The 18,779-nt window shown below is 49.8% G+C and overlaps 1 protein-coding gene across 10 annotated transcripts in view; it reads right to left on the bottom strand.

Annotated features, from left to right (window-relative positions):
• RNF213 (ring finger protein 213) overlaps positions 1–18,779 on the bottom strand; it is a 135,184-nt gene that overhangs the window by 73,896 nt on the left and 42,509 nt on the right. For all 10 annotated transcript variants that reach the window (XM_063656911.1, XM_054457852.2, XM_063656912.1 and 7 more), the window contains 6 exons: positions 15,207–15,423; positions 13,564–13,628; positions 11,564–11,717; positions 7,689–7,844; positions 4,475–4,564; positions 2,513–2,635 (listed from right to left, as the gene is read on the bottom strand). In XM_063656911.1, coding sequence (XP_063512981.1) covers positions 2,513–2,635; positions 4,475–4,564; positions 7,689–7,844; positions 11,564–11,717; positions 13,564–13,628; positions 15,207–15,423 — 805 coding nt within the window. The remainder of the gene's footprint in view (positions 1–2,512; positions 2,636–4,474; positions 4,565–7,688; positions 7,845–11,563; positions 11,718–13,563; positions 13,629–15,206; positions 15,424–18,779) is intronic.

Raw genomic sequence — 18,779 nt, 5'->3', positions numbered from 1 at the left:
CTCCGTCTCAAAAAAACAAACAAAAACCACAAGGAGATACCACTTCATACCCACTAGGATGGCTAGAATCAAAAAGTTAGATAACACATGTTGGTGAAGATGTGGAGACCACTTCATACCCACTAGGATGGCTAGAATCAAAAAGTTAGATAACACATGTTGGTGAGGATGTGGAGAACCTGGAAGCCTCCTAAGCTGCTGGAGGGATTGAAAATGGTTCAGCTGCTGTGGGACTCGGCCCGACAGTTCTTTAAACAATTAAACATGGAGTTACCATATGATTCAGCAATTCCACATCGAGGTATACACCCAGGAGAAATGAAGACATACACCCACACATAAACATGTACACTAATGTTTGTATCAGCAGATTTATAATAGCCGAAGAAGCAACCTAGATGGCCGTCAATGGACACATGGATAAACGGTAATATTTGGCCATGGAAAAAAATGAAATATAGGTTGAGCATTCTTAATCCCAAAATCCAAAATACTCCAGAATCCAAACTTTTTGAGTATAATGATGCCACGAGTGAAAAATTCAACACACAAATACTTAACACAAACTTTGTCTCATGCACAAAATTGTTAAAAATATTGTATAAAATTATCTTCAGGCTACGTGTATAAGATGTATATGAAACAAGTGAATTTTGTGGTTAGACTCTGGGTCCCATCTGGAAGACATCTCATTATGTAAATGCAAATATTCCAAAATTTGAAAACATCTGAAATCCAAGACACTTGTGGTCTCAAGCATTTTGGGTAAGGAATACTTAACGTAAACTGACACATGCTACAATATGGATGGACTTTAGTTGTTATTGCTTTTTGAGACAGGGTCTTGCTCTGTCCCCCAGGTTGAAGTGCAGTGGTGTGATCATGACTCACTGCTGCCTTGACCTTCTGGGCCCAAGGGAGCCTCCCACCTCAGCCTCCCAAGTAGCTGGGACCACAGGTGAGCCCAGCCATGCCTGGCTAATTGTTTTTGTTTATTTTTTAGTTTTTATAGAGACAGGGTCTTACTCTATTACCCAGGCTTGTCTTGAACTCCTGGGCTCCCAAAGGGCTGTGATTACAGGCGTGAGCAACCGCGTCCAGCCTGGATGGACTTTTAAAACATTATGCTTGGCGGGGCATGGTGGCTCACGCCTGTAATCTCAGCACTTTGGGAGGCCAAGGTGGGTGGATCACCTGAGGTCGGGAGTTCAAGACCAGCCTAACCAACATGGAGAAACCCTGTCTCTTCTAAAAATACAAAATTAGCCGAGTGTGGCAGCACATTGTTCTTTAAACAATTAAAAGACTCTTTAAACAAAAAGTAGCTGTAATTCCAACACTTGGGAGGCTGAGGCAGGAGAATCACTTGAACCCGGGAGGCAGAGGTTGCGGTGAGCCAAGATCGCACCATTGCACTCCAGCCTGGGCAAAAAGAGTGAAACTCTGTCTCAAAAACAACAAACAAACAACAACAACAACAAAAACAAAAACATTATGCTCAGTGAAGTAAGCCATACCCAAAAGGCCACATATGATATGATTCCATTCATATGACAGTCAGAACAGAGACAGCCACAGAAGCAGTTGTTTTATGTTCAGCGATTGTTTATGCCTCTGCAGAGGGGAGTGGGTGGCTGGAGGGAGGAGGATCATGGCTAAAGGGGACAGGGTTTCTCTTTGAAGTGATGAAAATGCTCTGTTGTTAACTGTGCTGATGACTGTACATATCTGTGACTACCCCAAAACCTGCTGAACTAGAACTTTTGACGGATGTACCGTATGGCATATGAACGATATCTCAACAGAGAGTTAACTAAAAAGGGAAAGGAAAACCTTATCAAAGGTATCAGTCACTTAAAAAATTAGAACCCCTTGGTCCCCGGAATTCAATGACCTCAATGTTTCTGGACTTCCCCTGTGGCCGCAAGGCTGTGCTTGTGCAGGGGTTAAGTGTCCAATTAGGAAATGTGAGCGGGGGAGCCGTGGCCAGCAGGGGGCTTCCTCGTGTGGTATTGCCTGCGAGACTGTTCCTGGGAGACAGGGGGCACAATCTCTTCCCCTCTGCCGAAAAGAGCTAAATAAATTGATACAATTTTCCATTTCACACATTTTGCTTCCATAAATGTTCTGTCAACCTTTGGAGTCTTTTCCTGCACACCTACTGAGTAAGTGTTAACAATCAAACAAACCAGCAGCCACAATGATAACAGGGCTGTCTGAGGAATGGCCTGCAAGCCCATGTGACTTGTGCCACATGCGCACGGCCGTGATTCCATATGGAACACATGCAGGATGGTACGAGCAGCAGGGGCTGTGCAGCACACCGAGGAATCCGGAGAGAACTGGATTTCAGCACCATTGCCCTTGGCGAGGGAGGAGGGTGCCCACTTCCCAATCTCTGAGTTAGCAGAGGAGCTGAGACCCAGCGGGTGCTCCATAGCCCTTAGCTGGGTCATGGCAGAACACAGCTGTGAGCCCGAATCCGTTTCCCCGGGGAGGAGAGGTTGTTCACCTGGCAGGCTGAGCTCACGGCTTCAATGGCGCATTTCTCAAAGGTCTTGGCCACACTGTCCTCTAAGCCTTTGGTGTCCCAGCGGCTATTGCAGTAGGCAGTGATCTGGGAGAGGGGTTTCTCCTGCAAAAATCGAAGGGGGGTGGTTTCAGAGCTTTCGGATGCAGCGCTCCAGTGCTCTATGGGATGAAAGTTCTTTCATCATTTTTACTTTCCCACTGTTTTACCGTTTCCCCCAATTTTAAGCTTCTCCCGGCCCACGCAAAGCATGTCCTCCCTGCCCCCCACCAGTGGACCAAAGGCTAAAATGTAAAAGAGTCTCTTTTCCCACTCTGCAGAAAAAGCACCTGGCTTGCAAAAACAGGTAAGTCATGAGAAATAGGTCATTTTTCCTTGTTTCTGACTTTTCCCTTTAAAGATCCATTTAACAGTTATATATAGGCCAGGCGCGGTGGCTCACGCCTGTAATCCCAGCACTTTGGGAGGCTGAGGCGGGTGGATCACGAGGTCAGGAGATAGAGACCATCCTGGTTAACATGGTGAAACCTCATCTCTACAAAAAATACAAAAATACAGCTGGGCGTGGTGGCGGGCACCTGTAGTCCCAGCTACTCGGGAGGCTGAGGCAGGAGAATGGCATGAACCTGGGAGGCAGAGTTTGCAGTGAGCCGACATCCCACCACGGCACTCCAGCTTGGGCGACAGAGCGAGACTCTGTCTCAAAAAAAAAAAAGTTACATATAAAACTCTCGTATCACATAAAAGCTAATTTTCCTCGAGCCTCAGGCCTTAATTCAGAATGAGGGGCATGTCTGTGTGTTCTCCACTTGTGTGTCATGAGGCTCCTGTCACCAACAGGCCACTTAGACTTGCTGCCTATAGGCAGGTTTGGCCCCTCCTGTGCCTGGGGCCCCATTGATGGAGGCAGGAGGCAGAGAAATCCTATGCAGACAAGGGCGGGTCCCTGGCAAAACCCCACCTTCGAGCCGAAAAGCCTGAAACCCATGGCCCAAAGTGAGAACCTCTATCCCTGCGTGCCTGCTCTCTTCCCACTGGTTCTTTCGGCGTAATGTCTTTTTACCAATAGAATAGTGAAAGAGAAGTAGCTTGACTGGAAACAGGTGACTTGACTTCAGAGGGATGGCTGGACTTCCAAGAAGAGAGGGTTTAACTTTGGAAAGACATCCTGACTTCAGGGAAGAGCCAGCCAGACACCTGGACCAGAGGAAGATTCCCCACCTAACCCATCCCCTCTCCAGCTCCCCTCTCCACGGAGAGCCATTTCCATTGCTTAATAAAATTCTCCACCTTCACCATCCTTCAAGTGTCCAGGTGACCTCATTCTTCTTGGATGCTGGACAAGAGCTTGGGACCCACCAATTGTGGGTACCTAAAAGAGGGTGTCACACTGGCCCTGGCAGAGGGCAGCCACCCTAGGCAAGAAGGCAAGGGGCCCACTGAGCTGATAACACACCACTGTCTATAGACGGCAGAGCTAAGAGAGCACTGTAACATGCCCTCTAGAGCTTCGGGGGTTGCAGGCACCTCAACCTGGGCACTGCTGCAGGGCCTGCACGGAGCTTGCTCCTGCCAGCTCCCAAAGCAGCTGGCCAGATGCCACACTCACTCACGTGCTCCCTCCCACAAGGGGTTGAGCACAGCGGGCCAAGTAAACACAGCATCCCCGTCGCAAGTCCAACGAAGGGGTCAGGAAAGATCCTGCACCCCCATGATGGTGAGATCCTGGGCCCTTGTTCCTCTCTGTCCTCTCAGTAAGACTCCAAAGCGCTCTTCTGGGGACAGACTATAAGGGCTGGATCAGAAACAGAAACATGGAGCTGGGATTCACCCCATCCCTGCCCACAGAGAGGCACTGCTGAGATCTCTTGGCTGTCGCTAATGGTCTGGGGTTCTCCAGCTTGCCTTCACACCCTGAAAAGATTGCCCCCGAACTTTTGGTACCTGTTTGAGCCTCCATTCCATGTCTCCCAGCAACGACTCCTTCCAGCCATGCTCCATGGGGAAGTGGATTTCCACCAGCCGCCTCCAGACCTGCAAAACCCGCACACAGGTCACACCCACTCTCACGACTAAATGCCACGGCACACTCTCATGAAGGGAGAAAGACAGAGCATTACGGCAATACAGAGAGCGCGGGACTCCGCGAGCACCAGGGCTCTCCCCAACCTTCATCAACAGTGAGCCGTGCTAGTGGCCGGTCACAGCAGCCCAGATTGGCTTTCTAGAATCAGAGACCCAACCAGGGGCCACTACTGGTCCTCCTACTGCACAACTGGCTTTTTATTCTGAAAGGATTTATCTCTAATGTTATACTTTGAAAATTTTTGAACTTTCAAAAAGGTCGCAAGAATAGCACACCACCACCCACATTCATTCAACTACAGTCCTGTGCTGGTCACGCTTCACACAGCTGCTTTCACTCTTCCTCTCTCCTCTCTGCTCGCTCTTCGGACTCTCTGCATAAATGAGCATTTTCTCTCCCAAACCGTTGGAAAGTAAGTTGCAGGCATCATGGCACCTAGCCACTACATACCTGGGCAGGGTCTCCTAAGACCCCAGCCCTTCTCCATACAACTCTGTGCAGGTTTCCCACTCAGGACATGCAACGTGGAGAGGAGGACACTCTGCCCCCAGGAAGAGCACCCCGTTCCTCTCGTGCTCCAGCTCCTGTACTGACTGGATCCTAGATCCTCCTGGGACACACGCTGTACTTACTTATCACATCTCTTTTCTACATTTACTTATCACATCTCTTTTCTAGAAGAGTTCCCTGGTCATTTTTTTCTTTTTTCTTTTAACATGTTGACAGTTTTGAAAAGTTCAGGCCAACTGTTTTGTAAACTGTCTTTTGACCTGATTTGTCTCGTAATTTCCCCATGATTTGATTCAGATTAAAATATTTTTGGCAGGGACACTAGGAGGTTGAAACACATGAAAATGCACTGTAAAAAAATATTTTAAGAGACAGGGTCTCGCTCTGTCACCTGGGTTGGAGTGCAGTGGCACAGTCATAGCTCACTGCAGCCCTGACCTCCTGGATTCAAGCCACCCTTCCACCTAGGCTTCCTAAAGAGTTGGGGTTACAGGCATCAGCCACAGTGCCCAGCCAAAAATGAAAATGAACTTTTCTTAGGTCAGGCATGTTCAAATATCCATCACCTCCACCACCACCATTATCTCCATAACCTCCACCACCTCCATCACCTTCACCACTATCACCTCCACCACCACCATCACCTCCAGTACCTCCACCACCTCCACCACCAGCACCACCGTCACCTCCACCACCTCCACCACCATCACCTCCACCACCACCACCAGTCACCTCCACCACCTCCACCACCATCACCTCCACCACCACCACCAGTCACCTCCACCACCACCACCACCATCACCTCCACCACCACCACCAGTCACCTCCACCACCTCCACCACCACCACCACCATCACCTCCACCACCACCACCAGTCACCTCCACCACCTCCACCACCACCTCCACCACCATCACCTCCACCACCACCATCACCTCCAGTACCTCCACCACCTCCACCACCAGCACCACCACTGTCACCTCCACCACCACCACCACCATCACCTCCACCACCACCACAAGTCACCTCCACCACCTCCACCACCACCACCAGTCACCTCCACCACCTCCACCACCATCACCTCCACCACCACCACCAGTCACCTCCACCACCTCCACCACCATCACCTCCACAACCATCGCCATCACCACCATCACCTCCAGTACCTCCACCACCTCCACCACCATCACCTCCATTACCTCCACCATCACCTCCACCACCATCACCTCCACAACCATCGCCATCACCACCATCACCTCCAGTACCTCCACCATCACCTCCACCACCAGCATCACCGTCACCTCCACCACAACCACCACCATCACCTCCACCACAACCACCATCACCACCATCACCTCCATTACCTCCACTATCACCTCCACCACCATCACCTCCATTACCTCCACTATCACCTCCACCACCATCACCTCCATTACCTCCACCATCACCACCATCACCTCCACCACAATCACCATCACCACCATCACCCTCATCCCCTCCACCACCACCATCACCTCCACCACTATCACCTCCATTACCTCCACCATCACCTCCACCACCATCACCTCCACCATCACCTCCACCACCATCACCTCCATTACCTCCACCATCACCTCCACCACCATCGCCATCACCACCATCACCTCCACCACAACCACCATCACCACCATCACCTCCATCCCCTCCACCACCACCATCACCTCCATTACCTCCACCATCACCTCCACCACCACCATCACCACCACCACCTCCACCACCATCACCTCCATTACCTCCACCATCACCTCCACCACCATCACCTCCACCACAACCACCTCCACCTCCACCACAACCACCATCACCACCATCACCTCCATCTCCTCCACCTCCACCACCACCTCCACAACCATAACTACCATCACCATCACCACCATCACCTCCACCACAATCACCACCACCACCACCACCATCACCTCCACCACAATCACCACCACCATCACCACCATCACCTCCCCTTCACCATCTCCATGACCATCATCCCCACCATCATCTCTATCACCACCACCACCAACCATCACCATCACCCCCACCACAACCACCTCCACCTCCACCACAACCACCATCACCTCTATCACCACCACCACCAACCATCACCATCACCCCCACCACAACCACCTCCACCTCCACCACAACCACCATCACCTCTATCACCACCACCACCAACCATCACCATCACCACCATCACCTCTATCACCACCACCACCACCAACCATCACCATCACCTCCGCACCTCTATCACCACCACCACCAACCAGCACCATCACCTCCACACCTCCATCACCACAGGGACTGTGCCCGGCCAGGGGACACCAGGCAGTGCAGCGGCACTTTACACCCGGCATCTGTCTGCCTCAGAGCCACCCTGCCAGGCAGACAGGAGCAACTCCATTTTGTAGATGAAGAACCGAGGCTCAGGTGAAGGCCAACAACTGCCCCTGGCCAGCAGCCTGTACCCCATGATTTGAGGCCATGAGGAATCACGATCACTCACATCCCTACCCAGAAGCCTTCGGCCAAATGCTTACCTCAATTTCCTCGACGTATGTGAATGAGGCACCTGAATATGCGAGCATGTTCTCTGTAAAAACTTCTTGGAGCCACCTTTTTGTAGCAGCAAGCGTCCCTTGGAAGACTGTTTGGACTGAATTATTTCCAGTTTCATCTCCCTGTCCTGCAGAATCCTGTTGTCACACAAGAGGGAGGGTCAGTCATCCTCGGCTGTGGACTCAGGTTCCCGGCGAGACGCTGCACCCCCTCCTCTCCTCCCTGCTGGTACAGGCTGCTCAAGGAGTGGCTACGATGGAGGGACCACAGGCCTTGGCAGAAGCCCACATTCCCAAAGCACTTCCACTCCCCAGGGTTTTCTGGGTTCACCCTGAACGTGGGTGATATGGGAGAAAAGAGGGAGGGAGGGAACGGCATCTGTGTGCTCCCCCGAAAGCCCAGGCAGCCTCTGTCCTGCCAATGAGCAGGTCCCCAGGCTGTGCCCAGGAGACTGAGGGGGAAAAGCACGCCCCAGAGAGGGGCCCTACAGACTCCCGGGCCTGCTCCTTAGACACAGGAGACAGCCAGGCTCCTGACCCAGAGGTAAACCTGGGTCCCCTTCCCACTGTGCTCCCATCACGCCCTCCCCCTGCCTCCATGCCGGACCCACCAGACCCAAGGGAAAACCCCTCTTTCCCTGGGCTCAAAGCCTCCTGTAATGCCTCCCTTCTCTCCCCTGCCTTCCTCTTCCTCCCTCTCCTTCCTCCTCCCTCTGTCCTCCCCAGAAGCACATTTCCCAGGAAGCATACAGGTCAGGGGTCAGGGCCACCTCCTCCTGGGAAGAGCCCCACAGTCCTGAATTAATGTGTGGTCTTTTTCTTTTCTTTCTTTTTTTTTTTTTTTTTTGAGACAGAGTCTCACTCTGTCACCCAGGCTGGAGTACAGGGGTACGATCTTGGCTCACTGCAACCTCCACCTCCCGGGTTCAAGTGATTCTCCTGCTTCAGCCTCCCAAGTAGAGATTACAAGTGCATGCCACCATACCTGGCTAATTTTTGTATTTTTTAGTAGAGACAGGGTTTCACCATGTTGGCCAGGCTGGTCTCGAACTCCTAACCTCTGGTTATCTGCCTGCTTTGGCCTTCCAAAGTGCTGGGATTACAGGTGTGAGCTACCACACCCGGCCAAGTGTGTGATCTTTTTAAGCACAGCCCTGCACATTGTGCAAGTGTCAGGAGCCACAGAACCTGGATGCGCTCAGGTGCTCGCTGGAAGCACCGAGAGGCCCACGCCTCAAGGCAGCTGGGCAAGTGGACAGGGCTGCCGCTGGGCGGGGCTGCCCGAGAGTGGGAGAGAGGAAAAGCCCACAGCAGTCAGGGGAACACAGCATCACTATACCTGGGAAAGGCCAGGGCGGGAAGATACAGGCAGGAGCTTTCAAAGTATGTAAGAGGGGCCAGGATGCAGGTGCTGCCGTGAAAGAGAAAGAGAGAAGCCCGCAGAGGGGGCTGGGCGCAGGGGTGACTAGAGCACAGCACGCAGGGGGAGGGGGCCGGAAGAAAACGAAACAGGCACTGCTGAAGTTCCCCCCAATGGCACAGCTCCTTCTAGAACAATCCCCCCAATGGCACAGCTCCTTCTAGAACAATCCAGCAACACAGGGCTGGGCAGCGATGGCCAATAACAACAAACTGAATGACCACTCAGAGGCTGCACAGCCCTCCGGAGCCTGACACGGGCACCTTGTTCTCCAAGTGTCCGTCAACCCTGGAGCCTTCACAGCAGCAGCCACCTAAAAGTTTCTTCAACATGTGTCATGTATTTTTGCTTTGTTTAATTTTAGTATTGCAAAGGTTTTTTGTTTGTTTGTTTGCTTGCTTTTATGGCACAGGTAGAGAGTATTTTGTCCATAATATGGATTAAACTTTTCTGAGATCCCAGCCAACATTTAAGATAGTTATTTCTGTAGAAAATAAATCCTAAGTAACTGATAAATTCCTTAAACACAGTTTATGTGGAAGTTGGCAGCTGCCTGTGGTGGTTTAAATAGCAGCCACTCCAGAGAACGTGATCATCTCACCAATGATATTTATTCTTAAACTGTGTCTGTGGTACTTTAACACAAGAAAACTGAAAGGAAGAAAGTTAAAACATACACTTAATTGTTTTCTATCACTAACGTCACAGTTCTAACTTGAAGTAAGATTAAAAAAAAATGATCAGCCAGGTGCAGTAGCTCATGCCTGTAATCCTAGCACTTTGGGAGGCTGAGGCAGGCGAATCACCTGAGGTTGGGAGTTCGAGGCCAGCCTGACCAACATGTAGAAATCCCGTCTCGACCAAAAATACAGAATTAGCTGGGTTTAGTGGTGCATGCCTGTAATCCCAGCTACTTGGGAGGCTGAGGCAGGAGAATCGCTTGAACCCAGGAGGCAGAGGTTGTGGTGAGCCGAGATAGTGCCATTGCACTACAGCCTGGGCAACAAGAGTGAAACTCCATCTCCAAAAAAAAAAAAAAAAAAAAAAAAGATTGTGCTGGGTGCAGTGGCTCACATCTGCAATCCCAGCACTTTGGGAGGCCAAGGCAGGCGGATCACGTGAGGTCAGGCGTTTGAGACCATCCTGGCCAACATGGTGAAACCCTGTTTCTACTAAAAATACAAAAATTAGCTGGGTGTGGTGGTGCACACCTGTAGTCCCAGCCACTTGGGAGGCTGAGGCAGGAGGATCGCTTGAACCTAGGAGGCAGAGATTGCAGTGAGCTGAGATGGCGCCACTGCACTCCAGCCTGGGCAACAAGAGCAAAACTCATCTCAAAAAAACAAACAAATGATCAGTCTAAACATTAAATCTTACATCACTTTCAAACTGAAACTCATGAACTCGAGTGGGTGACAGCTGCACAGAGACGAGAAAGAAGGAATTGCCGATCCCTGCACCATACAGACAGAGCTCGGAGACATGGGGCTGAGTGGGGAAAGTCGGAGGCAGAAAGGTCAAAGCTGGAAGACAGGTAAAACTGATCCATGGGAGGCCGGGCGTGGTGGTTCACGCCTGTAATCCCAGCACTTTGGGAGGCCAAGGCGGGCGGATCATGAGGTCAGGAGATCGAGACCATCCTGGCTAACATGGTGAAACCCCATGTCTACTAAAAATACAAAAATTAGCCAGGCGTGGTGGCAGGCGTCTGTAATCCCAGCTACTTGGGAGGCTGAGGCAGGAGAATGGTGTGAACCCGGGAGGCGGAGCTTGCAGTGAGCCGAGATCGCGCCACTGCACTCCAGCCTGGGTGACAGAGTGAGACTCCGTCTTAAAAAAAAACAAAAACAAAAACAAAAAAAAACTGATCCATAGGAGAAGTCACAACAGTGGCTTTCCTTGGGACGGAGGAGCCGGGTCATCCTGCCGTCAGACCTGGAACGCGACATGCAGCGGGGGACAGATGTGTGGTGCTATGGCCTTTGTTACTGTATTCAAGCCACAATGTAAAGAAGGTGGGAAAGACCATGTTTGGACATGTATTTTTTTGGGAGGAAAATGGTTCCCATAGTTCTCTGCAAACAACAGAATCAAGAAAAAAGAAAAGTCGTCTTCTCCGCGTGGCATTGCCTGACCTCCAGCCCCTGCGCCAGCTCTCTCGTTTCCCCATGGCCAGCTGATGGCCACACATTAACGCTCTGCCTCCCTCCCACGAGAGCCCAAGGTGGCAGAAGGGCAGACCCTGGCCCACTGACACCCCCCATGCCCAGAACAGAACCCAGCATCAAGCAGGAGCACAAGAAATGTCCACTGCTGGAATCCACCGTTCCATCTCATCTCAGCACCCGGGAATCAGTCTGTTTCCTTTCCAAATTGAGGCTGCCTGAAATTCCCCACCTATCCCGGGTGTGATACTTTGTGTGTTGACTCCACTTACCACCAGGGATAGAAGTATAATCATTCTGCAGACAATCTCGGCAGATAAGGCTGGCAGCTCGTAAAACTTAGGTATCTTTGTGCTGCTGCAGATGGCTTCATGCAGTTTCAGACACACAATCAGGTAGGATGGTGACAAGGCCTCCTCGGGAATCCTGCCCCGCAAAAAGTTAAGAGAAATCCCGGCAAGGATTTGGTAGAAGCCAGAAAACGGTAACCACTGATGACTAGCCCCTTCCTTTAAAATAACTACCAACAGGGCATTTGTTTGACCTTATCTAGGTTAACGTCTGGAAAATCTCAGTCAGTCCTGAACTTGTGACTAAGATAAAAAGGAAGCAAAGTCCTCTTGTTTCGTCTCTGTAGTCTCAACTGTTCTAACCAAAGCAAGTCCAAACACTCCTCAGTGCATTCTGGGATGTGAAAAAAAGCAAGGGATGTTTATTACTAGACATTAAAATATGACATAAATTTGAAAAAATATTCAGAAAGAAACAGAAAGGAGGGAGGAAGAGAAAGAAATAGCAGAAGAGCGTGCAGCCCGTGTGGAATTGGCTCCAGCTCTGCTGGGCCTGGGTTTTGTGTTTTCTGAGGGACACATGGACAGAGCAGGGACTTAGGAGGAGCCTTAGGAGGGACTCTGGAGGGACTCAGGAGGGACACGGGCGGAGCCTTAGGAGGGACTCAGGAGGAGCCTCAGAAGGAGGCCTAGGAGGGACTCAGGAGGAGCCTTGGGAGGGACTCGGGAGGGGACTCGGGGGGGACTCAGGAGGAGCCTTAGGAGGGACTCAGGAGGGACTCAGGAGTGACTTAAGAGGACACTTAGGAGGAGCTTAAGAGGCGAGTTGATGGAGGGGGCTGGGAAGGCGGTGTAAGAAAGGACTCCTTGGGCTGAGAATGTGACACACAGTGGTGGGGAGGTAGGGAGCTTGTCGGGGGGATCCTGAAGTCACAGGTGCTGGACCAACATCAGCAGAGACGTGAACAAAGGAGGTGAACGAAGACTGGAAGTGCCCGAGCCGCTCAGAGAACAGCTCAGACAACATGCATCCAATCGCTCGCTGGCACATTTCAGTGGTTCTGCATTCTGTCTGCTGACTCCTCAGGGTATCAGAGGTCACAAATTTGCAGGAGCAAACGATTTTGGATAATTATATAAAGCTATCTTTGATTTTTATCTTAAACTAAGTATTAAAAAAATGCAGAACACCCACCATGCATATGCAGTATCGTGACTATTTACAAGTAAGGGAAAAATGTATAGGAAAAAAGATCAGGGGGAGATAAACCCAAATCTTAGCAGCTGATATCTATTATTTCCCTTTAAAAAAAAAAAAAAAAAAAAAAGACGGCCAGGCATGGTGGCTCATGCCTGTAATCCCAGCACTTTGGGAGGCCGAGACAGGTGGATCACCTGAGGTCAGGAGTTCGAGACCAGCCTGGCCAACATGGTGAAACCCCATCTCTACTAAAAATAGAAAAATTAGCCAGGCGTGGTGGCATGTGCCTGTAATCCCAGCTACTCAGGAGGCTGAGGAAGGAGAATCACTTGAACCTGGGAAGCAGAGGTTGCAGTGAGCCAAGATCGTGCCATTGTACTCCAGCTTGGGCAACAAGAGTAAGACTCCATCTCAAAAAACCAAACAAACAAACCAACACACAAAAATTAGCTGGGCGTGGTGGGGTGCACCTGTAATCCCAGCTACTCGGGAGGCTGAGACAGGAGAATCACTTGAACCAGGAGATAGAGGTTGTAGTGAGCTGAGATCGCGTCACTGCACTCCAGCCTGGGCAACAGAGTGAGACTCTGACTCAAAAAAACAAAAAAAAAACAAAAAAAACAGACGACTACATTAATAACCTGAGAAGAGAAGTGGGCCACATATCAATTTATGACCTTGCTGTTACAACAGCAAATGTGGGTCGCAGCCAATTATAGGGGTCAGAGGAAGCCCCCGGGGCCACATGTGAGGGAGAGACTGCATCGTGCTTTCCACTTACTTGTCCTGGTAAGTGTCCAGGAGGTGCAACAGCATTTTTAAAATGTTCTGAACGTTCTGAACACCCTAAGGCGGAGAAAAAAAGAAAAACAGGACAGAAGATTGAATCACGATGCCACTGTCATTGCTGAAACAGAGCTGAAAAAAATCCAACATCAATATGGTATACATTGTTTTCTTCCCACAAACAAATTTTAAGGTGCTCACATACTAATCTTACCTCTTTTACAGATAAAACTCAGGATTTAAACTTATACCATTTTCTCCACCAAAAAATGTGAAAGGAAGAATGGCAGCTATGAAGTGTATCACATGAGACCTTCTTTTTTTTTTTTTTGAGACGGAGTCTCGCTCTGTCACCCAGGCTGGAGTGCAGTGGCGCGATCTCGGCTCACTGCAAGCTCCACCTCCCGGGTTCACGCCATTCTCCTGCCTCAGCCTCCCGAGTAGCTGGGACTACAGGCACCCGCCACCACGCCTGGCTAATTTTTTTTATTTTTAGTAGAGACGGAGTTTCACCATGTTGGCCAGGATGGTCTCGATCTCCTGACCTCGTGATCCGCCCGCCTCGGCCTCCCAGAGTGCTGGAATTACAGGCGTGAGCCACTGCGCCCGGCCCACATGAGACCTTCTAATCCCGCCCTGCACAATCACAAACAACGAAGGTGACTGTTTCCTCAAACTCTATTTACTGAAACAGAAGCTCAAGGAGATCAACGTTTAGCCCTAACGAGTGATGACCAGCGCTGGTTCTCTAGGTGGCGATGCTTCACTGTCTGCTTTTTTTTTTTTTGAGATGGAGTCTCACTCTGTCACCCGGGCTGGAGTGCAGTGGCAAGATCTCGGCTCCCTGCAAGCTCCACCTCCCGGGTTCACACCATTCTCCTGCCTCAGCCTCCCGAGTAGCTGGGACTACAGGCACCCGCCACCACGCCCGGCTAATTTTTTTTATTTTTAGTAGAGACGGAGTTTCACCATGTTAGCCAGGATGGTCTCGATTTCCTGACCTCGTGATCCGCCCGCCTCAGCCTCCCAGAGTGCTGGAATTACAGGCGTGAGCCACCGCGCCCGGCCCACATGAGACCTTCTAATCCCGCCCTGCACAATCACAAACAACGAAGGTGACTGTTTCCTCAAACTCTATTTACTGAAACAGAAGCTCAAGGAGATCAACGTTTAGCCCTAACGAGTGATGACCAGCGCTGGTTCTCTAGGTGGCGATGCTTCACTGTCTGCTTTTTTTTTTTTTTTTTTTTTTTTTGAGATGGAGTCTCGCTCTGTCGCCCGGGCTGGAGTGCAGTGGCGCGATCTCGGCTCACTGCAAGCTCCGCCTCCCGGGTTCACGCCATTCTCCTGCCTCAGCCTCCCAAGTAGCTGGGACTACAGGTGTCCGCCACCACGCCCAGCTAATTTTTTTGTATTTTTAGTAGAGATGGGGTTTCACTGTGTTAGCCAGGATGGTCTTGATCTCCTGACCTCGTGATCTGCCTGCCTCGGCCTCCCAAAGTGCTGGGATTCAGGCATGAGCCACCGCACCCAGCCCACTGTCTGTTTTTTAGGAATAAGAATCCTGAGCTTTCCATGTTTAGTTATCTAATCTGCTTTTGCTAAGCCAGGACTCCAGAGCCGACTTCAGACACAAACCTGCATATTCCAGACTTTCTGAAGTCCCGGAAGCCGGTAGTAAATCCCTAAAAAACAGTCCAGGATATGAGCAGGAAAATGACGCAGGTGCTCCATGAAGTCTTCCATATACTGGACCAGGTGACTCAGAGGTAGCAGACTAAACCAGGACCGGAAGAGAGGCTCGTCTATGCTCAGCAAATGCTTCTTCTGGTTCATAAACTGAAGTAAGGAGCTCCTGCATAAGAGAAATAGGGACGGAGAGAAGAGACGCAGTGAGATCAGTGAGGGAAGATGGAGGAAACCAATGCTGGAGGGACAGAAACAGTCCCAAATTCAAAAATGATTTAAATACTACTTGAGGCCGGGCGTGATGGCTCACACCTGAATCCCAAATCTTGGGAGGCTGACTCGGGAGGATCACTTGAGCCCAGGAGCTTGAAACCAGCCTGGGGAACCTAGTGAGGCCCTGTCTCTACTTTAAAAAATAAAATAAAGACTATGTGGAAAACAAAAATATGCAGTGAATCAAATGAAAAGTACAGAACAACCTATTGAGAATTAACTTAATGGCCGGGCGCCGTGGCTCACGCCTGAATCCCAGCACTTTGGGAGGCCGAGGCGGGTGGATCAGTTGAGGTTAGGAGTTTGTGACCAGCCTGGCCAACATGGTGAAACTGCGTCTCTACTAAAAATACAAAAATTAGCCAGGTGTGGTGGCACATGCCTGTAATCCTGTAATCCCAGCTACTCAGGAGGCTGAGGCAGAAGAATCGCTTGAGCCCCGGAGGCGGAGGTGGCAGTGAGCCGAGATCACGCCACTGCACTCCAGCCTGGGCGACAGAGTGAGACTCTGTCTCAAAAAAAAAAAAAAAAGGAAGAAAAAAGGGAGAATTAACTTAATATAGAATTCAGAATACAGAATAAGAATTCACTGCTGGCTATTCTGGGCACACTCCCATGGGGTAGCCCTGTTCTACAAGGAGCAGTAATATTAAAAAATAGTAATAAAATCAGGCGGGGTGCAGTGGCTCACCTCTGTAATCCACTTTGGGAGGCCGAGGCAGGTGGATTACCTGAGGTTGGGAGTTCGAGACCAGCCTGACCAACATGGAGAAATCCCATCTCTACTAAAAATCCTAAATTAGCCGGGCATGGTGGCGCACACCTGTAATCCCAGCTACTTGGGAGGCTGAGGCAGGAGAATCACTTGAACCCGGGAGGTGGAGGTTGTGGTGAGCCAAGATCATGCCATTGCACTCCAGCACAGGCAATGAGAGCAAAACTCTGTCTTAAAAAAAAAAAGTAATAAAATCAAAAAGAAAAAAAAAAAAAAGAGTTCACTGCTGGGTGCAGTGGCTCATGTCTGCAATCCCCATAATTTGGGAGGCCAAAGCAGGAGGATGGATAGCTTGAGGCCAGCAGTTTGAGACCAACCTGGGCAACATAGCAAGATTCCATCTCTACAAATAAATAAATACAGACATAAAAAGAATTCACTGAGATGGATGAACCTTGACAACATTATGCTCAGTGAAATAAATCAGACACAAAAGGACAAATCCTGTGTGATTCCACTCACATGAGGTCCCCAGAGAAGTCAAAATCCTAGAGACAGAGAGGAGAACGGTGGTTACCAGGAGGAGGGGGAGTGTGGAGGTCGTGTTTCATGGGGATGGAGTTTCAGCTGGGGAAGCTGAGTTCTGGAGGTGGACGGTGCTGACGGCTACACGACAGTGTGAATATGCTTAGTGCCAGGGACCTGTGTCCTGAAAAGGAGTTAACATGGTAAACTGGAGATTATGTATATTTTACAATAAAAGGGATATACCCCAATAATTAAGCCTCTTAATTATTATTTATTTTTTATTTATTTATTTTTTTTGAGATGGAGTCTCGCTCTGTCGCCTTGGCTGGAGTGCAATCTCGGCTCACTGCAAGCTCTGCCTACCGGGCTCACGCCATTCTCCTGCCTCAGCCTCCCCAGTAGCTGGGACTACAAGCACCTGCCACCACGCCTGGCTCATTTTTTGTATTTTTAGTAGAGATGGAGTTTCACCGTGTTAGCCAGGCTTGTCTCGATCTCCTGACCTCGTGATCCGCCTGCCTCGGCCTCCCAAAGTGCTGGGATTACAGGCATGAGCCACCGCATCCGGCCAAGCCTCTTAATTCTTATTAAGGAGTGTCCAGGATCAAACAGCCCAAGTGGGCTCAGCGAAGGCCCTTAAATAATGCTGATTCTGGAACACAGTACTGGAGACCCAAAATGTTGACAATGGAAAAGAAATAAAGCAAGGTTCCCCAGAAGTAACAGAAGTTATAAAAAACATATCAATAAAGGTTCACTGCATACTAAAGGCCACTTTTACCTGAATGATTGGATCTTTAGGAACAATGCTACTGCAGACTTTTACAAGATATTTAAAGATAAGTACATAAAAATAGCAATAATAATAAAAGGTACTCTATATTTCTACTATATCTAGCCTTTCTAGGTAAATATGGACCATCCATGGGTCTGACTATATTGATTGTTTTCTCTCTTGATCATCTAGTGGCGTCTTCTGTTATCAGGGGCTGAGTTAATAGTTTAGATGAACTACAGCTTTGTTATAGCTTTAATTAGAATTGGTTCCCAAGGGCTGGCCAGGCACAGTGGGTGGCTCACGCCTGTAGTCCCAGCGCTTTGGGAGGCTGAGGTGGGCAGATCACTTGAGGCCAGGAGTTCAAGACCAGCCTGGCCAACATGGCAAAACCCATCTCCACTAAAAATACAAAAATTAGCAACATGTGATGTGTGATGACATGCACCTGTAGTCCCAGCTACTTGGGAGGCTGAGGCACAAGAATCACTTGAACCTGGGAGGCGAAGGTTGCAGTGACCAGAGATCGTGCCACTGCACTCCAGCCTGGGCGACAGAGCAGGACTGTCTCAAAAAAAAAAAAAAAAAGAAACAAAGAAAAAAGAAAAGGAAAAGAATTGGTTTCCAAAGGCTTTTACGTCTTCTAAAGGCAAGACTGCAACACTGCCTTTAGCAGAAGTTGGGATCCAGGGGTGCAGAGCAACTGCCTCATTTTTTCTGCTGTCCCCAGTGTTTGGCATTTGGCAGGCTCTGAGCATCATGCTTTATGAGGGGGCATCTCTTTCAGTTCTCCAGCCCCTTTCCCAACTGGATGGTCACTGTCTTGTTCTCACTGCAAGGCCCAGAGTGCTGCAGTCATTACCTCTGTTCTCCTACCCTACCTTCAGACCTTAGCAGATTCTATGGCCTGCGCCTCCAGGCTGGGGGAAGGAGGAATTTCCAGAGCTCTCTCATCAATAGGACTTACTAATGTATTAACTGCCTGCCTCTCCAGCTAGAATGCAAGCTCCGTGAGGCCAGGAGCCACTGTCTGTTTTGAGCAGTGCTGTACACCATGTGCCTTGAGTAGTACTTCCTGGCACAAGGAAGGTGCTCTTCAAGTATTCATCCAGTGAATGAATGAATACATTCTAGCACATTAATAACAGAAAGACCATTTCAAGGCCAAAATAAATTAATCTATTTTGCTTAGAAGGGTTCATCTGTGGTCATTATGACTGTTCTATTAAAT

This window comes from Pongo pygmaeus, chromosome 19 (assembly GCF_028885625.2).
Source record: "Pongo pygmaeus isolate AG05252 chromosome 19, NHGRI_mPonPyg2-v2.0_pri, whole genome shotgun sequence".
NCBI classification, from domain to species: Eukaryota; Metazoa; Chordata; class Mammalia; order Primates; family Hominidae; genus Pongo; species Pongo pygmaeus.
Note: the sequence above shows the minus strand (reverse complement) of the source record. Positions and strands in the feature narration are given on the sequence as shown.